General features: G+C 45.6%; 1 protein-coding gene across 1 annotated transcript; it reads left to right on the top strand.

Annotated features, from left to right (window-relative positions):
* The first annotated feature begins 1,534 nt into the window (after nt 1–1,534).
* Nucleotides 1,535–22,040, top strand: E2F6 (E2F transcription factor 6). Its single transcript, XM_086700032.1, has 7 exons — nt 1,535–1,929; nt 9,027–9,081; nt 13,121–13,337; nt 15,063–15,219; nt 17,044–17,157; nt 20,072–20,219; nt 20,817–22,040. Exons 1-7 carry the CDS (start codon nt 1,822–1,824, stop codon nt 20,864–20,866), a joined length of 849 nt encoding a protein of 282 aa, XP_086556158.1. The 5' UTR covers nt 1,535–1,821; the 3' UTR covers nt 20,867–22,040.
* The last annotated feature ends 617 nt before the right edge of the window (nt 22,041–22,657 follow it).

Below are 22,657 nucleotides of genomic sequence, written 5' to 3'. Positions count from 1 at the left end.
CATTGCCTGGCTCTCCACAACCGTTCTCGTGCTGTCTTCAGCCTGGAGTCCCTGCCACCCCCATCCTGACCCACACTCCACCTTTACTCACCCAACAGCATCTCTAGCTGGACACAATCTAGGCGGTCTCAAGGATCAGCATCCCAAATGAACTAATCAGCTATGGAGTCAAATCCTGCCTCGAACCGCTGCCTTCCCCAGGACCCTGGGTGACGTTTGCAATCTCGCTAGTCTTCATTTTCGTAATCTATACATTGAGCAGGAAAACAACTTTCAGTTTTGATATAAGCTTTACATGCGAAAATGCATGCAGAACATTTAGCAGAACGCCGAACATATAGCAAATGCTGGCTTATGTCTTTTTATGAAAAACATTCATTTCTGGTCTCCAGCACTTGCCTTCTCAGGGACTCTGGTGGGTATAAAGGCATGTTTTAACCGCTCTGGGAAATTCTCCATTCTGCAACAAAATCCAATCTTTTAGACACTTAGCCCTTATGTTATTCTTTATTTCAAGCCGTTCATTTAGCAAACATTTACCGGGCTCTTACTATTTATTTGCCACACATTGTGCTAGATGCTGGTCATACAAAGATTATAGAATGCCTCTGCCTGGAGGAGTTTATAATCTAGCGGGGAGCCAACTTTCTCTGGAAGCCTGCCTTGTCCCCCGGGCCTCAGGCTGGGTAGAAACCCCCGGGGGTCTAACTACCATGAGGCTCAGGGGCTGCCCTCTACCCTGTGCTGAACCACATTGCCTTCCCTTTTTATCCCAAATATGTGTTTGTCCTTGTTCTAAGTAAGTTAATTCATTTCACAACAAACTTACTGTCATTATTCCCATTTAACGAATGAGGAAATTGAGGCACGTTTTAGGATCTTGTAAACTGATTAAGGAGAGAAGCCGGTATTCGAAAACACGGTTTCTGACTCCAGCTTTACACTTTAAATGTTTTAAATGTTCTGTTTATCTGGTTCCTCCATCGGAAGACGAGGTTGAGTCTGTGCCAAACTCCGATGGATATCTCCTGTGCCCACCACGATGTCTGACACGACAGATAATCATTTATTTATTCATCAGATGAAAGAAAGGAAACAATAAAAAAGAAAAGAAAGAAAGAGAGAGGAAAGAAAGAAAAGAAAGAAAAGAAAAGAAAAGAAAAGAAAAGAAAAGAAAAGAAAAGAAAAGAAAAGAAAGACGCTCGTAAGTAGACAATTGCACCACGGTCTGGTTACCATTTACTAAGCATCAACACGGGGCAAGTGCCCGGGGTGTGCAGAGGGAAGCTCAAGATTAAATGAACATCCGTGCGCTCAGAAGTTTCAACAATGTGTCCACAACTGCGTTTCCCCCGCCCCCAAACACACACACCCGCGGCCTCTCTTCTCTGGCCCCGTTCCCTTCTTCTGAAATTCCCGCTCCACCTCTTCCTCCCCCTTGCCATCCTCTCCGTGGATTTCTCGTCCGGGCTTTCCCGAGCTCCGGACGCGGGAGAGGGTTAGGGCCTGGGAGCGCTCCGGCAGCGGCAGGCATGCGCACTGGGGGCGGCGCACTGCGCATGCGGGAAGATGGCGGGCCTGGAGTCCTGAGAACCGTGGGTCGCCCTGCTCTCCTCCGGCCTGCTCCGTAGCTCCCCAGGTCGTGGGGCAGTGGCGCGTTGGTTCGCGGGCCGGCCTAGGCAGCGGCGCCTCCGAGCAAGCTGCAGGCCCGGGTCGTGCTCGGCCTCCGGGAACCGGCGCGTTGGGGGCGGCGCCCGGCCGGAGCGGGAGAAGGCGGGAGAGCTCGCGGGGTGCGAGGCGAGGGGCGGCCGGCTGGGCAGCATGAGTCAGCAGCGGCCGGCGCGGAAACTGCCCAGCCTGCTGGTGGACCCGGCGGAGGAGACGGTGCGCCGCCGGTGCCGCGACCCCATCAACGTGGAGGGCCTGCTGGTAAGCCCCCGGGGGTGGCTCGTGCCCCGAGCGCCCGGGGCCCTGGCGCGGCGCGGGGTGGGGCGGGGGCGGGTCCCAGGCTCGGCCGCCTGCTCTCGTTTCGCGGGGAAGCCGGACCCACAGTCGTCTGGGTCGTGAGTTCCCTCTGGGCCGGGTTCCTGGCTGCTCGTCGGTCTCCCCGCCTCTCCCGAAGGCTGGTCGGTCGGTCGGTCATTCACGTGAACTCTCTCGCCTTCCCATTCAACACTTGCTCCCAAACGTGTTGTCAGTCTTCCTGGCTGTTACCTCGGGGCTGCGCAGCGCTGTTGGAGAATATTGCCCGGCATCGCGTTGTAAAGCCCTGTTTTTCTACCAACACTGGATCCTTGCTATATTTCTGCAACGTATTTGGGTTTTTTTCTTCATTCTCCTCTCCCATTCTCTTAACTGCGGCCATTTAAAACCTTGTGCACACTACGTTTCCCACCCCGCAGCTGCCCATTCAGCAAATTAAGGAAGCTTGTGCTCCCTCCCTGCGTAAGGTTAATTTCCTCTATTCTTGCTCTAGACTACAAGCAGTATATTCTCCTTGGTTCTCAGAGGCGTTGATGAATTCATCATTTTCTGTTTCTCCCCGTGTTTTCAACTTCTCTGCTTGTTTCTTCCCGTAATGACTAAATGTTTGCTGAAGTTAATATTAAGCCCAATCCCCATGGTGACTCAGTCCTCAAAAATAGTTTGTGAGCACAGTCTCATTTAATTCTTCACAGCAGTCCCGAGACATTACTATTCTTGTTCTCCGTTTGTCAAAATAGACTTGGAGATGTTAAGTGACTTGCCAACGATTAGATCGTGCCTGGGAAAGCCTGGATTTAACCTCACAATGTCCGACCCGTGATGATGAATTCTTGACTACGTACTTAAACTGCGTCCTAAATATTTCCCCATCTCAAAAGAGACTTCCTTTCATCCTAGTTGCCCTTTCATCTACTGTATCTTCCCTCCATACTTTTCCAAAAAACTGTTTGGATTCCCTGTGTCCACTGCTCACTGTTATTACCACTGGGGAGGGGGTGCTCTGCCCTGAGCACAGCTCTAAGACTGTTTTAACCAAGGTTGCCAACAACCTTGTCAGTTCCAGCAGATGTCTGACTCCTTATCTCTGTAGTTTTGACACAACCGACCGATGTCTTGCTTTTGTTGGAAACTCGCTTTGAGTCGCTTCTTTGATGCAACCTGCTCGTGGTGCTCCAGATGTAGTCATCTGGTCTCTCCTGTGCTCCCCTGCAAACTCCTCTTCTTCTCCACATTCCTTACATGCCCGTGTTATTTGGGGTTTTCTTCTACCCTCCCTACGCATTCTTCGTGTGGGGCGTCATTCACCCCTCCTAGGATTTCTGGTCCATTCTTTATTGTTACCATCTCTATTGGTGGGTCTTTCCCTTTGAGAATTTGATACAAGCCCTGAACTCTCACCATCGAAAAACCACTTAATTTTGTTTTTAATACCAGAAGAATACACACATCCCTTGAAGTCTTAGATATTCTTATCTACTTTGGTAGTTTCGGTTGCCACATCATAATGACTCCCAAATCTATAAATTCAGCTCAGTTTTCCAACCGTCTACTCGACATCTCTACTTAGATTTCAGACTCCTATCCAGCGTTGAATTCATGATCATCTTGGCCTAAGCAGGCAACAACGTTGCTGTGTCTCATCTTCATAAATGGTACCACACCCACCATATTGTCCAAACTAGCATCTTAGTTAGGCATCGTCCTTGCCTTTACCCTTTTCCAAACTGACCCCCTCTCCCCTCCTGATCTAATGAAACTAATCAGCAATAGTTGCGCCTGTAGCCATCTATCTTTAAGATTGTTGCAAGGTTTTCCTGCTTCTGGTCTAGCCCCCCAGACTTTTCTATATGTTCTCCACATAGTAACCGTCCATAATGGTCTTTAAAGCATGTTTCTGATCATGTTGTTTGGCTTAATCAATCATGGTTGCCTAGTGCTCTCAGAATAGAGTAGAAACTTCTTAATATAATAAAGTTCCTGGTGTTATCTTCTTTGAACTGCTTGTAGTTACTAGATTTCCAAATTTCCGTATTCTTTTGGATTCCTACATGTACATACTCCCCCTTCCAAAACTTACTTTTTCTTGTTACCTGCCCTGGTTTTCAGGTCTAGATGTAGAGGTCCCTTGTCTGAAGCCTTTCCTGATGTCTCAAGACTAGGTTAGGCACTCCTTTTGTGCTCCTAAAGCACCCTGTGCCTACCCTGTCTTTGCAAAGTATGGCTCTTAGGTCCCTGAGTGCAGTGACTCTGTCCATTTCATACACAGCGGTGTGGTGCCTCTCACAAAAGGATTTGGTAAATAGTTCTTGGATGGATGAAGTAGATACTTAAATGTTTGAATGTGTGTTTATTTTTCTGATTGTACACTGGTGGTGTAAACAACTACCTCATTGTTTTTTAACTGCCTAGTGACTGGAAGTCTTTAACAAACTATATAGCTGTGCAAAAATTAGGTATTATGTATCTGAGTGATGTTCCCCAGGTAAATGGCTTGCAAACTGTCGGAATTTAGAGAAGGGAGAAGGTAGGGTTGGTTGGAGGTGGAACTTAGTCTGCACATTGAAAAGTAAGGGAAAATCGAATGAGTGAGGTGAATGCAAACCCCTTGTTTAATGGTCTATTTCCCGAGAGCTCTTAAAGGAGTAGAGCTCCCCCAAATAGGCAATCGGTACAAAGAGGCATCTGTATAGAGAAATTCTTAACCAATTTAGAGGCGATGCTTAAGATTTTAGTCCCTAAAGTGACCTTTTCTCTTTTCTTTGTCCTTTGCGATCTCAAATTATGATTTCCTGCGTAGTCTTCAGATGTGGGACTTGAAGTACTGGTAAAACAGCCTCGGATGTTCTGACTTGCCTGTCAGGAGCTCCCTGTTCCTAGAGAGCTGCGTGCACCCAGATAGGTCGCACTGATCTTTCAAGTGTGGCGGCCTCTGCCTTCTCCATTCGCTTCCCAGGCTGGGTGTTCAGTCAACAAATGGGGCACAGAAGCTGTGTGAGGATTGAAAGGGAAGGTTCTTGGGATGTGACTACCACTGAGCTGTCCCCAGTCATCCCTCAGGGAGATTACCCGAGAGTGAGCTCTCAGAGAGACTTCCTTAGAGGAGCGGAGACGTGGTTCAGCCCACGGTGGGGCAGAACCGGAAGCCGCGGTCTGTGCTGCGGCCTGGGCAGCTTCGTCCCGCAGGGATGGGAGGACTGCCACCATAAAGACGCTGGAAAGGTCCAGAGTAAGTGCCCTGCACAGGAACCACTTTGCAAAGGCTCCCGCTGGCCTAATCTGGGACACTCTGAGCCTTACAAGAACAGGTTTTCTGCTCACAGAATAAAAGAAGAATCCAGTTCCTGAAACCCAGCTCCGTCCTGCCTCTCCGGGTCTCCAGGCCAGGGAAACTAAAAAGACCGTCATCCGACCCTCCTCCCTCCACACCCAGCCCACACTGCTGGGACAGACCGGGTAGCTGCCGCAGACCTTCCTGTTCCCAGGGGAGGAGACGGGAGTCACAGGGGACGGTAACTGGTCCAGAGCAATTCTGCAAGTCAGCTTGGGAAACGTTAGGAATTCCTTGGTTAGGTCCCAGGGCCTGGGAGCATTTCTCTCTGCTCCCAGCTCGACTCTCTGGGCTGTTGGCTCCACTGTGTGTGTCTTCCTTTCTTCCTCATGAAAGGAACTGCCTATTTGTAACAGAGTGACTTTCTCGGCCTGCTTCCTGGCAGTAGAATTTGGGGTGTTGAGTCACCTCTTTTCGATTTAAACACCCTGTGTCCCTTTTAGTCCAAGCTGACGGTGTTTTCGCTGGTACGGTTCTCTCAGACACGGCGTGGACCTTCTGTGAATCCTGTTGTGGCTCACTCAGCGGAAACAAGTCCCACCTTTCTTCAGGATAAACCCTCCTCTAGCTCGGGCTCCTGCTCGAATGGCTGATGGACGGTGCCCCAGACCTTCCGAGAGGCCCCGGCTTCGATCTGGAGGATCTGGGGGGCTCATCCTTCATCTCCGTCAAGGCCTTTTATGTGACTGTGCAGTGCTGTGACGCGCCCGCTTTGATCTACTGGGTGTCTTACCCCCAAGCTGTGCAGTCACACCCTCACCTTCTTCTTTAGATTATGCCTTTGATTTGGTCTTTCTCAGAAGTCATTTCTTACTCTGAGCTTCTGGAGAAGCTGAGAATTTTTAAAGGCTTTACGTCCTGGCTCCTTTTCGTTTAACAGTCCTTTTCTCGATTTCTCGATTTCTCTCTCTCTCCTTCTATGCGCTGCAGGGAGAGATAGGTGCCAGATTTGCCTACGTTGTAGGGAAATCTCAGATCACCCGCATCCGTTAGCATCTGCTTCCCGCGGAAGTGCGGCGGACGGTGAGCGTCCCATCTTCGCGTAACAACCAGGGTCTCCCTTCCGGCGTCTGACGGCACAGTCCTCGCCTCCTTTGGAACCTTCACCGCGGCGCCCAGGGTTCTGCCGACAGTTTCTTTCAAAACTGTTCAGTTTGAACAGACTTTGGTGACTGTACGGTGGCCGTGTAAGAGAATATCCTTGAGATACACGTGGGGTTGTCTAAGGGTCTGCACTTTGGTCCCAGTTGACTCAAGGACAAAAAATCGTGTGTCCACAGAGGAAAAAGCGGTAAAGCAAATGTAGTAAAACGTGAACACCTGTCCTTGCTCCTGCTGCTGTGCCCGATTGAGGCATTATCCCTGTGCCAGCCTGGGAACGGCAGCCGTCTCGATAAGAGGACGAGAGAGAAGGGAGCAGAAAAGAGGCCCTTCTGAAATAGGTGGCAAGCAGATACCGAGAGAGCCAATTAGGATGCCGTCAAGTGCTCCTATGTAGGCCTTGGCCTTGCTACTCTAAATTAAGAACAGCAGTCTATTTGTAGCACGGCACCCACGAGCGCAGTGGCGTTAACCCTTTCTGTGTTTCCTGTGTACTCTCTCAGGAACGTAAAAGAGTTTAGGGTGTTTGTTTATATGTTGCAAAGCAATGTGATAAAGACGGGTTATTTGTCGTTTAAGAATCTTGCTACGATAAACGCTGTCTCGTACACTTTCAGCGGAAGGGTTAAATGTAAAAATAGCAATGACTGTGGGTCACATTCATCTGTGTCCTTTAATAGGACTGCCCGTCAGCGTTTCAGCGGTGGGCACCGTGTTTGCAAATCACTGCTGCTGTTTGGCGGGGCTCGTCAGGCCCAGGCCCTCCCCCGAGACAGGCCTTCCCAACTCTGGTTTTGCACAGCCCAGCAGGTCTGCGTTTTCCCTTAAATCCTAACAGCTGAGTTCATCTTCTAGCAGAATTCTCTGTCAGTAGAGTTAGTCCATACGAGGTTCACTTGCTGGTAGATGCTATAATCTTGTCCTAAATGGCAGGGAGATCGTCGTGGCAAAGATTGGTCCTTAATGCTGAGGCAGACAAAGAGCTTCTAAGCCGTCCACCTTGCCTTTAGGCTTCCTCACCCCCCAGTCTTTTTGCTGTGTTGCCACCGTACTTCCATCCCTACACCGTGAGCTGGGGTATGTCACGTTCTCATTCAGAAATCTGCCGGGCGTCCTCACTGCCGTGACTCCTTAGCGCACACTCCTTAGCGTGACTTCCGTGTCTGTGTCGAGGGTGGTTCCTCATGCCCTTCCGACTTCCGTGTCAAGTCAGTCTTGCACCAGCCACACGGGTGGGTGTGCAAAAGGTGCCATGCGATTTGTATTTTCGTACTTTGGGTGCATTTCATTTCTTGCACTGGGAATCCTATCTTTTCCCTCCTTCGTGAAGCTCCCACAGGTTCAGGCAAAATCTGGCTTGTCCTTCAAGGCCCAGCTGGGGACCCCCTTCCTTGTGAAGGCTTCTCTGATATCCCTCTCCGGGTGCATCCACAGTATTCCTGTTGATTCTTCTCTTATCCCAGTTTTGCTACAGCCAGTTTGGGGGCGAGTTTTTTCACTTGACAAGAGCCGAACCTGATCACGGCCTGTCTGGAGGCTCCTCTTGTCATTGTAGTTTGTTGTAAGCATGAGGCTAATACAGGTTTTTGTTTACATGGCCTTATCTAAATGTTTTATTTCTTTTTTGCAAAAACAGTTTCTAAGTGCGTGGCAGATGTTTGACTAGCAGTTTACGTAAACTTTCGTAGCTTCTAAATACCTGATAAGATGGGAGTCATTGGTAGCAGAACTAGAACTCATTTCCTGGTTGTTTGAAGAATTTAAAAGAAGCGGTTTTTTTAATTAGTCTAACACCAAGGTTTCTAGTTACGTAGCATACGTTATTTTCCATTATTAGAAACGCTGCTGGGGGCGCCTGGGTGACTCATTTGGTTGAGCGTTCAACTCTTAATTTTGGCTCGGGTCATGATCCCAGGGCCATGGGATTGAGCCCCCAAGTGGGGCTCCAAGCTAGGCATGGAGCCTGCTTGGGATTCTGTCTCTCTCCCTCTCTCTCTGCCCCTCCCATGCGTGCGTGCTCACTCTCTCTCAAAATAAATAAACTAAAAAAAAAAAAAAAAGAATAAATAATTTTTAATTAAAGAAATAAATGCTGTTTTTACATTAATTATAGTGGAAATGCATGGCCACCTGTGAAAGCTTGTGAGCACATTTTTTGGAGCCACTTACACTTAGATAGCAAGGGGTGAGCATTTCCTGGTTTAGACCTATTCTGCACCTCTGCTGAGCTTTCCAGCATCAGAGACAGTGTTCTAATCATCTTCGTATTCCCTTTTATTCTCAGTATCTGATACAGATGATAGAGTAATGCCTGTTCAGTAATAATTTCTCATTCGTATTTCTCCTCCACCCGTTCTGTAACTACTTAATGTCCATACTTACCAAAGCCCGTGCAGCGTTAGAAACTTAACTCCATGAACCCTGCCAGTCATGAGTACAGTTCGGGTGGTGACAGCTTAGAAGAAAGAGTGCTTCTCTCGCATCCAAATGATCACCCCAGGGAGAATAAAAACCTCTGTATTTTCCAGTAAATGCTGTTCATTTGCATTTTTTCATTTGCATCATTGGTTTTAAATTACTAATTTACATTTCTGTGTTTTCCTTTTTGCAGCCATCAAAAATAAGGATTAACTTAGAAGATAATGTACAGTATGTGTCCATGAGAAGTAAGTTGATTCCTAAATAGGTTTTAGGTTTTGTAGTTTGAACTTCATGTGTTTTAAATGATTTATTTTAAATGTACATAAGTGGATTCAAAACTGAAAATGTATTATTTGTACATTGATTTTCGGCAAACACTTGTGAGGTTGTGGGCTGAGTAGTGTAAACAAATGTCAGTGTATTCTTTGCTGCTTAGGGAAATGCGTTTTAAAAATGGAATGGTCCGGGGTGCCTGGGTGGCTCAGTGGGTTGAGTGTCCAACTCTTGATTTCAGCTCAGGTCATGATCTCACAGTTCATAAGATCGAACCCCGCATCGGGCTCTGTGCTGACAGTGTAGATCTTGCTTGGGATTCTCTGTCTCCTGTCTCTCTCTGTGCCTCCCCTGCATACATATGCTCTGAATGAATGAATGGTCTATGTTTAAGGGTGTTTTCTCGAAGTTCCGTGAGAGCAATTACATGTTGCTTTCAGCAGAATTGAAGGCCATTGACCACAGTCAGGAGAACCAATCTTTTGCCCTCCAGATTCCTGGGACTCCCTTTGCTGTCTCCCACCTCTGCCACGGACCAGGGCGCGGAGTCAGTAAAAGAAGGCGAAGTGCCCATTGCTCTAGTTCCCTATCTTCTGGAAATTATAACCGTAGAACGCCCCACCCCTGATTGTCTCTTAATTTTGGTCCTAACCGCGATGGATGGACAGTGCATAAGATCCCAGATAAATCTTAATATCAGCCCTAATTTCTCCTCGGCCCCTGCCACAATCTCACCTGTAGTTGGTCCGTTTTACCTGTGAAGCGTGTCCTCCGTCCGGCCCACAGCACCACCTCACGGTAACATCTAACACATGTCGAGCTTGTACGGTACGAGCTGTGTTAAGCTCTTTGCATGGATTATCACTACAACCCTTTAAAATGTAAGCGTGGATTGTTTTTCATTTTTTATAGTTGAGTAAACTGAGGCCCAGAGAGGTCAAGGGACTTGCTCAGTCGGGATTCAATTCCCCACCTCTCTGACTTCACCTCTAGTTGTAAGCACGGGGCTAGACCCCTGCTTCTAGTGTAGACTCTTTGTCTCTCCCTGCCTGATGTGGTGAGATAGCCTCCTGAGTGGGTTGTCTGCCCATAGGCTCTTCCACGCTGCTGCCGGTGTGATTTTCCTAACACAGAAATGGGATCGGGACCTCCCTCGACCCGGAATTCTTCCACGATGTTCTGTTACATACAGAGAAAACTCCGACTCCTCGTGTATTTCATTTTACTTATTTGTGTTAAATTTTTAAGCCACCTCAGATCCTTAAGAGGAGCAAGGCTGTGGAGAGCGGCCAGGTGGAAAGACGGGGCCCTTGCACGTTGTCTCTTGCCCCACGGGCGGCCTGGGCCCCCAGCTGCCACCCTCACCCATCGCTGAAGCTCTGCCTGCTGGGGGTTCCCTACATACACCTGTCCTCAGACGCAGCTCTGTCTTTCGACGTGCTGTTTCCTCTGTCTCATATTAAGCCCCTTGCCCTCTGTCAAGAGGGGAGACACCCTCCTCTTCACGTTCGTGTCCTCTGCCCACACACCCGCTTCGTGAGGACTTCCTTCCTTCCCGTGCCGGTTAGGTTTCGTCTCGTCTTCTCAGGCAGCTTGGACACCTCTCTTAGCACAGACCTCAGGGCGTTGTGATCGACTAGGGAACATCTTCACTTTGAAGACCTTTTTAAGTCATGTTTATGTTCTTTCAGCAACTATCATATTCTAGGTTTTCAGTTAACATCTGTTCTTTCTAAAGTGGCTAACATGGTGGCAGTGTTCTTATCCTGAGCTTGTAAGACCATATTTTGTTAGTAATGAGGGTGATTAGATTTATGCTTTCTGAAGTTAGAATTTCTCGAGCGCCTGGGTGGCTCAGTTAGCCAAGCATCCGACTCTTGATCTGGGCTCAGGTCACGATCTCACAGTCGTGGGATCGAGCCCCGTGTTGGGCTTTGCACTGAGCACGGAGCCTCCTTGGGATTCTCTCTCTCCCTCTCTCCACCTCTCTCCGCCTCTTCCCGCCTCTCCCCGACTCTCCCCAACTCGTGCTTGTTCGCTGCCTCTCAGAACAAATAAATCAACGTTAAAAAAAAAACCCTAATAAAGTTAGAATTTCTCGGGGCGCCTGGGTGGCGCAGTCGGTTAAGCGTCCGACTTCAGCCAGGTCACGATCTCGCGGTCCGTGAGTTCGAGCCCCGCATCAGGCTCTGGGCTGATGGCTCAGAGCCTGGAGCCTGCTTCCGATTCTGTGTCTCCCTCTCTCTCTGCCCCTCCCCCGTTCATGCTCTGTCTCTCTCTGTCGCAAAAATAAATAAACGTTAAAAAAAAAAAAAATTTTTTTTAAAAAAATAAAGTTAGAATTTCTCTTTTGTAGTCTTCAACGGGTTTTGGTAGAATTCTGACTTCTAATTTAAATGAAATTTTCATTCCTCCCTAATCTCATTTAATCCGAAGTGTAGGAGTGGTCTCCACAGAGAAGACATGTGCATTATAAAATACATACTTCTGTTCTTGGAGTAACCACCAACAGCCTTTAAAGTGAATGTGACATTGTAGAGATTCTGAACACGGGAATTTCCGATTGAAGATAGCATGAATATTTCTTCTGAAGCGTACTGGTCATTGTCTGCTGTGAAAGTAGCAGAAAGGAGAGATCATATTCTCCACCCCAAAAGGGCAGCTCCGTGATTCCTGAAACTATTTACTCTGCACACCAAACTATTAAGAACTTGTTTTTTAGTATCAAATTAGGGAAAGATGAAAGGAACGTAATACTCAGTTCTGAGGCCCTCATTCACTGTGTGAAATCGGTTGGCTAGCAGGTGTAACAGCACATGTTCACACTCCTTAAAGTACCCTTTTACCCATCAGTTCCAACCGCAGAACTTACCGGAAGGAGACAAAGATGCAGACAGAAATTTAGCTGCAGGGAGATTTATTGAAGTATTGGACAAAACAGCAAAGTTGGAGACAGTTGGAATTTCCAGTATCGGAGTAAGTGTAGCAAATACTCCATGAAGTGAACTATCAACGCAGCCCTTCAGAATAACGTTGAAATACATTTGTTGACAAGCGACGATGTTCACGATGTTGAGTTAAAACAACATGCTAGAGGATAGTCTGTTCTTTTGTTTTTAAAAGTCACGTATGCATATTGACAGATAGGTGTATGTCTGTGTGTGGAGGGGGCCGGGCATGTATGAAAAACCAGAATCACAGTAGGTGAGAGATGGAGGGAATTAAAGACATTTTCCCCCCTTTATTTGCTTATCTGTTAACATAGGCTAGTGAATATTTAAAAATGGAATAATAATCAGTTTGAAGACTTTTGCTTTTCCTCAAGGTATGTCTTAATTGTTCTAATGGAAGACTAGTTTGAGCTCTTACAGAAACTTCCATCAGGGTTACGCTGTGACACGTACAGGAACATTTTAAGTATTAAAGAGAAAAAGCCAAGTCTCTGCCTTTGCTTCTATAAAGAACGTCTTGGGGCGCCTGGGGGGCTCAGTCGGTTAAGCATCCATCTCTTAATCTCGGCTCAGCTCATGATCTCACAGTTTGAGTTCGAGCCCTGTGTTGGGCTCTGCGCTCACAGTGCAGAGCCTGCTTGGGATTTTCTCTCTCTCTCCCCTCCGCCAGACCGCTCCCCCTGCTCGTGCCCTCTCTCTCTCTCAAAATAAACTTAAAAAAATTCTAATCCTGTTCCTGAGAGTGGTGTAGGTACAAATGCAAACTCTCCGCTTTATGTTTGAGAAGAGGCTGCAGACCCCTGCAGATTCCCGTGTCCAGAGGACCAGGCTCCATATTTCAGATACTCTGTTAAGTCTAAAGCCTTTGCTTACTTGGCATAGGCTGATACATTTTGATCTGGTGTGAGAAACCTAGTTCATAAAAATCAGCTATGATGTGTTCAGTATGTAGAATTTCGATGGGTGTCTATGCTTACTGAGGAGATAAATTATTTTTTTTAATGAGCTGAGAAAGAAATGCTATAGAGTATTTTACAAATTTGTTTGTTTTGTTTCCCAGAAGCTCTAAAAGTGAAGAGACCTCGTTTTGATGTATCTCTGGTTTATTTAACTCGAAAATTTATGGATCTTGTCAGATCGGCTCCTGGGGGGATTCTCGACTTAAACAAGGTCGCCACGAAACTGGGGGTGCGGAAACGAAGAGTATATGACATCACCAATGTCTTAGATGGAATCGATCTGGTTGAAAAAAAGTCTAAGAACCATATTCGATGGATGTGAGTTGGTTTTGAACTTTTCGTGCTTTTTTTTTTTTTTTCCTTCTCTTTAAGTGACAATACCCAGGTTTGAAACAAACTAGTATTTGTAGTGTTTTGACAGGACAAAACAAAGTAAGATATGGCTTCTTGCTAGAAAAAGATTCTATAAAAATTTTGTTCATTTGTTGTCGCACAAGGTACATAAGTATTTTTTTCCTACTTAGGACTGAATAAAAGCCATAGATCTAGGATATCGTTCTGGTGTTATGGAAAAGTTAAACGGAATAATAATTGGTTTTAAGACTTGCTTTTCAAGATCATAAGGAGATCTTAAACATCTGATTGTTTAGGAAATTTTTTTCCAATTGGTTATTGCTATCAGGAAGAAATTCGCTAAGGTCGTCGTAAGACAATGTAATGTAATAAACGCTTAGAGGCTTCCTGCTCCAAGAGTTGTAATTCATTTGTTCTGGGGGAAGGTGGGAATCTCATCTTCCTTCTTAATTACCCCAGGTGGTTATGAGTCTGATTGACTATGGATCCACACTGTCTTGAATGTAAAAATAAAAATCAGTGGACCATGTCTAAAAGGCAATTGCTAAAGACTTTATTTTTGATGAGGAAGATCCCATGGAGAAAAAGCCCATGGCATAGACGTAGATACACCCATGGATGTGTGTGTGCGTACGTGCACGAGAAGAAAGCTGTTAATACACATGTGGATGTGGATATGTGTGTGCATGAGAAGAAAGCTGTTAATACTTCTGACAGGCAAATATTTTGGAAGAGTAAGAAACAGTTCCAGCTTCGAAGTGCATGTAAATACATTTCATTTCAGGCAATGACAGATGTCCCAACAAAGATCATGAAATGGTTTTAAATAACGAACTTTGCTGATAGAGGAAAGGGGTTCATAAAGGAAGTTATTTTTTTCAGCAATACGGAAATGCAGATTGAATTCTAATCTGAACGTGTTTGCTAAATAACATTAATAACACCTCAGGGGTTAATATCAGATTGCATTCCGAATCGCTAATTGCAATCAGGTTTGAAAAGTAGCAAGCAAATGGTAAAGTAGTAACAGCCTTTTTCCTCATTATTTTTCATGAAGAAGAAAAACAATGAGTATCAGTTGCTCGGGTCAGATCATAAGCACTGCGATAAGGTAGACAGTAATAACTAAAGAAAATACATCTTTTAAGAATAATGCATACAATCTTATATTCAGCTCGAACCAGATAGAAGATGCGCATTAGGGAGAATCCTCAATTTTATCAGAGGAGCTGTCATTTTAGTCAGAGCCCCTTGTTTGTCATCAGGGGACTAAAAGATTACAACTTCTCAAAAGTCCTGCTCTCAGTGCTAGAGCTGGGACCTAACCTGGGTCTCGTTGACTCTTGGGCGGTGCTCGGTGTGCTTCGTCCGCTTTGCCCACCACTCAGTCTCCGTAGAGTTCTGACGGTCCCTTGGGTCTCCTCAGATCCCTGTGTAAGAGACTAGAACGGGGACGGAAAGCAGTGTAGCTCTACGAAGAATAATGGTTGTCTGGAATACAGGGAGGTCAGGAGTGAAGTGAAGTACCTAGTTTTGTCTGTCGCTTTGGGAAATGCCTGATGTCAACATCGGGAGAAGTTCCAATAACCTAACTTGTGTCTTCATCTCCTGGAGGTGACTCACAGGGAGTTTTTTGTTTGTTTTTGTCTTGTCATTACTATTATTTTTTTAAATGCCTTTCTCTTAAAGAGGGTCTGACCTTAGCAATTTTGGGGCGGTGCCTCAACAGAAGAAGCTGCAGGAGGAGCTTTCTGACTTATCAGCAATGGAAGATGCTTTGGACGAGCTGATTAAGGACTGTGCCCAGCAGTTGTTCGAGTTAACAGATGACAAAGAAAACGAAAGATATCCTTTAACTCTGTCCTTTAAAAAAAAAAAAAAAAAAAATTCCCCTTCCAAGGCAGAGGTTACTTTAAATAGTAGGGTCAGCCTGGGAATTTAATTCCTATACTCAGGATACAAAATTAGACCTTCAGAAATTTTGAAGTAACCAAAGAGTTAGGAGTATAGCCTCAAGCATACACAGATAATTGCCTTTTCCTCTTTCGTGTGGCATTTGTTCAGGTCAAATGCTACATTCAGACCGTGTACCAAGGTTCATGTTTGCATATCAAATTAAAATAGTGACACATTCTTGCTTCGTGTTTTAGTCAGAATGCTGTAAAGATAGCAAACTATCTTTTGTGAAATTGGCTTTTGTGAAATTCAGGTTTTCCCTAATTTGTTAACTGAGGTTTCTTTTTCTTTTTTTTTAATTGATATGTATTCATTTTTTTTTTTTTTTTAATTTTTTTTTCAATGTTTATTTATTTTTGGGACGGAGAGAGACAGAGCATGAACGGGGGAGGGGCAGAGAGAGAGGGAGACACAGAATCGGAAACAGGCTCCAGGCTCTGAGCCATCAGCCCAGAGCCCGACGCGGGGCTCGAACTCACGGACCGCGAGATCGTGACCTGGCTGAAGTCGGACGCTTAACCGACTGCGCCACCCAGGCGCCCTATATGTATTCATTTTTGAGAGACAGAGTGCAAGTGGGGGTGGGACAGAGAGAGCGAGACACAGAATCCAAAAGAGGCTCCAGGCTCCGAGCTGTCAGCACAGAGCCCGACGCAGGGCTCGAACTCACAGACTGTGAGATCATAACCTGAGCCAAAGTCGGACGAGTTCGGTCTGACTGAGCCATCCAGGCACCCCACTGAGGTTTATTTCTGAAACGATGACATTGCCATTGAAATGGCAGTGGATGAAATGGCAGCTGCCATTCTGGTCCACAGAGCGCGGTGTAGCTACATGGGACCAGCGGGGCAGACCTGTCTTTGGCGGCGATCTTCTGGGTCTCCTGGGCCCACCTACTGCTCTGTTTTCACTGCACCTTTGCGAGGCTCCACTGGTTCCCAGCTGCTTCATGCTTTGAGTTTACTCACACTCCGCATCAGTTAAAACCTATTTTCACAGTACAGTTATCACAAGGGAAATAAATGCTGTTCCTCTACCTAATCGGAAAGTCTGTGAAGTAAGCAAAAAAAGAAAGAAAACGTTGGGGAAATGCAGTAAGTCACTTAATTGGTAACATTTCAGCAACCCAGTAAAAGAAGAAGAAAAAAATTCACATAGTGAGATGGAAAATCATTTGGGATGTGGGAAATCCCATGAGTACATGGTAGTCCTGGAACACATATTCTCCAGATTGATGCCACTTTTTTTTTTTTTTTCTTTTTTACAGACTTTTTCCACCTTGCATTTTTGGAGAGTCTCATCAAAATTGAGTATTTTTTCCCCAAACGTTCTCATAGTTAGATCTAGCATCGAATAGGGAATTGGGGGCAGGGAGCAGTTAAATACCTTCACCTGAGGTTTTTGTGTGTGTGTGTTACGTGTATGTGGACAGTTTGTCCGGAAATTGTCACCATAGTCACGACGGTAGGCTTTAAAGGAATTCTTTGAGCTGTACATATTGTAAAACATTTTGTAAAGTCTAAAGAATTGTTTATGAAGTAGTAAGAGTTATATATGAAATGATTTTCTACTAATTGCTTTCCTTAATTGTGAGTTTGTAGCCCATAAAAACTACAGAGATTCTAACATGACACTTATATTCGTGTATTATCAGAGATCAGTTATCTCCTCCGTAAGTAGCATTCTGCTTAGAGACCCTTGACTGACGTTTACACTAGCGTACGTGACGTATCAAGATATTCACAGCATCCAAGCCTTCCACGAACAGATTGTTATCGCAGTGAAAGCTCCGGCAGAAACCAGATTGGATGTCCCAGCTCCCAGAGAAGTAGGTATCCCTGCATGTTTAAGAAGACCTTGTAAAGAATGGGGGCAGGTCAACTGTTCAGGCTGCTGTGTTGCAGTCGTAATATCTTCACAAGCATTATGTGTGTGGTAGTTGCACATCTGACGTCGCTTTGCACGTTTTAGCTTGTTTTGCATAACACAACAAAGGAAGCGGTCATGATCACGATCCTCTGACAGGGGAGGAATCTGAAGCACAGAAAGATTAACTTTCTCATGGTCACACAGTAAGCGACAGGCCGGAATTCAAACCCAGATGGTTTGTCTCCAGAGTATGTTCTTGACCATTGTTCTGTCCGTGAACTCTTCCTATACTATAACGCGCTGCAGTGCCTCCACTTGCCACAGTATGCCATAACCTATTGCAATGCCTGCTAGAGGAATCTCCCAAGAATTGGCCCCATTGCTGAAGTGCCAGATTGGGTGTCGGTCAAGGCTCTAGAAGTTCACTCTAACCAAGCTCATGAAAGACTAAAGAAAGAATAAACAGGAACGCTAAGTGGTACATTTAATTTTTTTAGAATTGTTTTTCACTGTTTATTTTTGAGAGAGAAAGACAGAGCATGAGCAGGGGAGGGGCAGAGAGAGCGGGAGACACAGAATCCGAAGCAGGTTCCAGGCTCTGAGCTGTCAGCACGGAGCCCGACATGGGACTCAAACTCAGGAACCGTTGAGATCATGACCTGAGCCAAAGTCGGACATTTGACTGAGCCCCCCCAGGCGCCCCCTAAGTGGTACATTTAATACAAAATGTAAAATTGCTGTATAAATGAAATGCTTATCAGCCGCCAGCTGCTTAGCACACTCTTTCCCTTGCAGGAAAGTTTATATTGAAAGATAATTGTCATCAGAAGGTTGCTTGGTAAGGATGGAATCAGGACCAAGGAATGTGGCCATTCTTGGGGCAGATCGTCAAGTTCTGACAGCCTGTAGGCCCATCGGTGCTCATAGTGACCGCTCTGCGTTGCTATAGGGGCTTCCCTCCCTCACAGTGAAGAATGTTCTTACCACTCATCTGTCCTTTCATCCCCACCAGACCACTGTCCAAGTGAGCGCCATGTTGTTACTTGACAGTGTATTATAAGTCAGGGGACAGCCTTTAATCTAGTCACACGCAAATTGTGACTTCTTGGTGACGCTTCCTCATTATTTTATTTAGATTTGGATATAATCCAAGTCTCCTAAGCAACATTTGTGTTTAATAGGAGTTGTTTGAGAGATGGTCAAACTTTTTTTAAATAACCACTAATCTTTCAACACATCCTTACCCGGGGACATGATAGTCCATTTGGCAGTGACTGACAGGGTTTTGGTTTTTTCCCCCTGCACTACGAGCTGCCTCAGGCCGTAATTGCCAGATTTTGCTGGGTTTTTTGATCCCGCCCAAGACTGAGAGTCCAGTTTGAAGGCTGAGGAACGTGGGCCCTCTGGGCAGCCCTGCTCCGCGGTCGGGCAAGAGCAGGAGCAGTAGACAGGAGCACACTGCGTGCAGGGGAGCCCGCCGCCCGCAGAGATCCAGGGCGAGATCTGGGGAGCTGGTGCCAGGGTGGTTGGGCTTCAGGTCAGATCTGGCTCGCTGGCTTTGAGGCATAGTCTTGTTGGGACACAGCCACCTGCCCGTTTGTTTAGATATATTGTCTCTGGCCGCTTTCAGTCTGTGATGGCAGAGTTGTGTAGTTGTGACACAGGGATCGTATGGCCCACAAGCCCCTTCGCGGAAAGCGTTTGTCAGCCCTGATTTGGTGGCATAGGAAGTCCTCGGCTGGCTGCCAGTTCCGAGCAACGTCCCAGTTTCTTTTGTTTAGAGATACTTTTTGAGTGGCATAAGATAATACCATTCAAACCAGACCTGGCCTGGCGATCTAGAGCCCTGAGCATACGTGTACTTTCTCTGGCCTACACGTCTGGTACCAAGAAGCCCCTCTGAGAGACCGCATCTCACCGAGCCCTATTAGGAGATGACAGGTTTGTGGGGCAGGAGGGGGCCCCGGTGTCTGTGCCAAGCCCGGGCCTCCCCACGTGAAAGGGGAAGAGAACAGACTCTGTCACAGTTGGACCCTCTTCCAGTCAAAACAGCAGAGGAATCATGTATAACTGGAACCGTTCCTTCAGATTTTGGCGTAAATTGGTTCATTTCGGGGTCCTGGCACACACACAAAGATGATGATTTAGCATAACTGTCAGTAGAAGCCCCTATTTCCTGATACCTTACAGAAAAAATAACTAACCCTGAGTAAATTGAAAAATCCAAAGCCAAAAGATGTGAATAATCGTAATTAATTAATAGTCCTTTATACGCAGTACTTTTTAAATCTTTTTTAAGTCACTAAGATACGTTTTGTCAGGATCTCATCTTTTTCACGTGGACGAAAGAACGGCTCTTTCAGTTAACTCGGTACCTCTCAGGGGTCAAAAAATCTGAACACACCTTCTTATTTGAGACTACAGGGTATTTTAGATTTCTCTGTTATCCAGACACTGATCGTGGACCCTCAGGGACCGAGTCCTAGAAGGGGTCAACTCCTTGAGTAGAGAAAAATGGGCTCTTGAGTGCTGAAGTAGTCACATCATGACTCCCATCGAGTCGTCGTTTCAGCCCCGTGAGCTGGCCGGTGGCTTATTGGCCAACACTGAAGTGACTAAAGCCACGTACGTGGTTTTGTCAAATACACAATAGAAAGGAAACCACCCGCGTTTAAATTTTCAGCAGTATCCCTTGAATTGGCCACGTCCGTGGTTTTTTCAAATATACTATAGAAAGAAAACCACCCGCATTTAAATTTTCAGCAATATCCCTTGAATGGAAACTTTTGCAGTTCTAGTGAGTGAAAAAATATAATCAGTGAATAGACATCCTGACATGTCTTCTTTAGGGTGTTTTATTTATATTTTACCAGGACTCTATCACAGTACACATAAGAAGCACCAAAGGACCCATCGATGTTTATTTATGTGAGGTGGAACACGATCATTCGGGTAATAAAGTGTCTGAAGGAGCGGGCACCTCTTCATCTAAAAACAAACATCCGGAACACCCCGATAAAGGTAAGTATACCAAGTGTGTGATGAGGAAAATTGAAGATTCTGATGGCTTTTTACAAAACCATACAAAACAAATTTGTATATTTGTATATACAAATATATATATATGTAAAAAATCATTAGAATCTTAAATTCGTGTATATACATACGATTTTTAGTATATTGTTACAAATGCATCTTACGGCCTTACGGATATTTTTACTCTTTCTAGCCACGAAAACACGAGTTAAAGAATTACAAGGTAATTTAGACTATTAGACGACAAGGTAGTTTAGCCTGTTTCTAACAAAAATAGAGTTAGATGCTGTGCAGTTTTGATCTCGAAAACTTAGAATCTAGTCGGTCCCGTGGTGGTGCCTCCCGGCACGGCCTCTGGGTAGAGAAGCCGTCTCCGTTCTGACGGGTGCTGGCGGGTGCACGTGCGACCTCGCTTGACTCTGGGGAGACTTACAACAGGAGCCTGTGCCATTGACAGAACGGTGTGGCTGTTGACCAGGGCTCTTCAGGGTTCTTTTAAGCACTTGAAGTGCGTGTTCGCTTACCTGTCCGCCTTTCAAACCCTCACTCAGGAGAATTTCTTCCGTGTTTGTTACTTTTCAGAAGAAAAGCCTCCACAACAAAGTGAAGAATTACTTGAAGTGAGCAACTGACACCATTTGCAGATGCATGTATGGAGTTTTGGGGAGCATCCCGTGTGGATGAATCATGCATCAGATTTGATTCTCAGAGCAATAAATCATCCACGAAGTTCTCTGCTTCTCCGAGACAGCATCAAGGCCAGTGGTGGCTTTGAGGGGTTCACTACTTAGGTCTACTGGTTTCTGCATTTGAAAACAACTCTTTTTATAATTATTCACTGCTTTTTGTCAGTGAAATAGACACCCTGCCTACTGAAATAATACTCTTCCGTCACGGAGAGTATCCCTGAGAAAGGCGGTCGGGCCTGAAGCAGACCGTGCTTTGTGGACTCTGCCCTTCCCTTCAAGGATCATGTGTCATTATCACGCAGGAAATTGCCTTACGCGGGTTCATGTCTGCAATTAGCTCTTGGATGAGTATACACAGGCGTCTAACTGTGATGTCTCTGTATATATCTGTATAATGTTTAGATGACTTATGTAATATGTCTAAGTAAAACTTTCCACCCTTGTACAGCCAAAATAATGTATATATGGAAAGTAACAGACAAATTCTCTAATTTCTGTGGTATTGATAACTTATTAGAATCCTCAGAATGGGGGTTAGAGGAAAGTTTTTTCCAAACTTCTACATGTAGAAGTATCATAAATATGCTAGACATTTGAACATCATGGATTTAATTAAAGTGTTTCCATATGGTTCCCAGTGCTGAAATTGAAATCTGATACTTCTTGATTTCAAGCTTCCTCCAGGGTTAGTGTGTGTGAGCCGGTTAATGCGGGCCCTGAGGCTTTAGGGGCAAGTATAGAAATACTATCAGGTAATGGCTTAATTCTTTGCAAGACATGAATTTAATCATGATGAAAATTGGAAACTATTTTAACCTTTTTGCAAGCAGATTTTGTAACGTTTCTGTATGCAGCCTCGCTTTTCAATCAAAGGGGTTTACTTTTGATGAGTTGGTTGTACCCTGCCCTCTCTCCAGCTCTAGTCCCACATTTCCAAGAACCTAGCTATTTCTACCTCATTGGGTAAATCATTTACCACTCTGTGCCTCAGTTTACTCAGTAGTTTACCATTAGACTGTGAGCTCCTTGAGGGACTTTGTCTTAATCATTGTTATACCCAGCGCCTTGCACCATGCCTGGCACATAAAAAGTGCTCAATAAATGTTTGAACAAATCACTGAGTGAGTGAGTGAGTTGTAAAATTCATCTGAAAACACTCGTCTGTCGTACAGGATTCTTGTCAGCGTCATGCAGAGTCCTGTTTTAAACTTCTCTCGCTTTCAGAGAGAGATTTGAGGCAAGTTGAAATTAAAACCGTGTAAAAAAAAAAAAAAGATAATTCAAGAGGAGTCACAAATCAAAATACTGAAAAAAAATGCCGAGGGCTGGGATCGAGTTACCTCCAAGCTCTGCAGTGCGATTCGGCAGACGTCAGGTCGTGTGCGAAGACGGATACCGTGCGACTGGATGAGCCCATCTAACGAGGGGGTGAGCCGGAGCAGAGGAGCGACCCGCGGACGCCTCTTCTTAAGAGGAGATGCAGAATAAAAAGCCTCTCCTGAGCAGGAACGATGGGCTGGGGAGAAGGTGGTGGCCCCGGAAGCCTTGCCGAAAGTCCGCCGTTCGTAACCAGCGGTTCGTTCCTTAAGTGTGAAATGTGACAACGCTTGTGATTTACAAACTGCTCTGAGATCACGTAAGCAAAAGTCCTTTGTCTGCCGGAGGCGTGTTCTAGAAATGAATCTCTCTTTGTCACTTTGTCTTCAGGTGTTTGGTCTCTAATCTTTACAACCG

Source organism: Puma concolor, chromosome A3, assembly GCF_028749965.1.
Source record: "Puma concolor isolate L17-30 chromosome A3, mPumCon1.1.hap2, whole genome shotgun sequence".
NCBI lineage: Eukaryota > Metazoa > Chordata > Mammalia > Carnivora > Felidae > Puma > Puma concolor.
The sequence above is the reverse complement of the archived record's forward strand: the minus strand, read 5'-3'. Positions and strand labels throughout refer to the sequence as shown.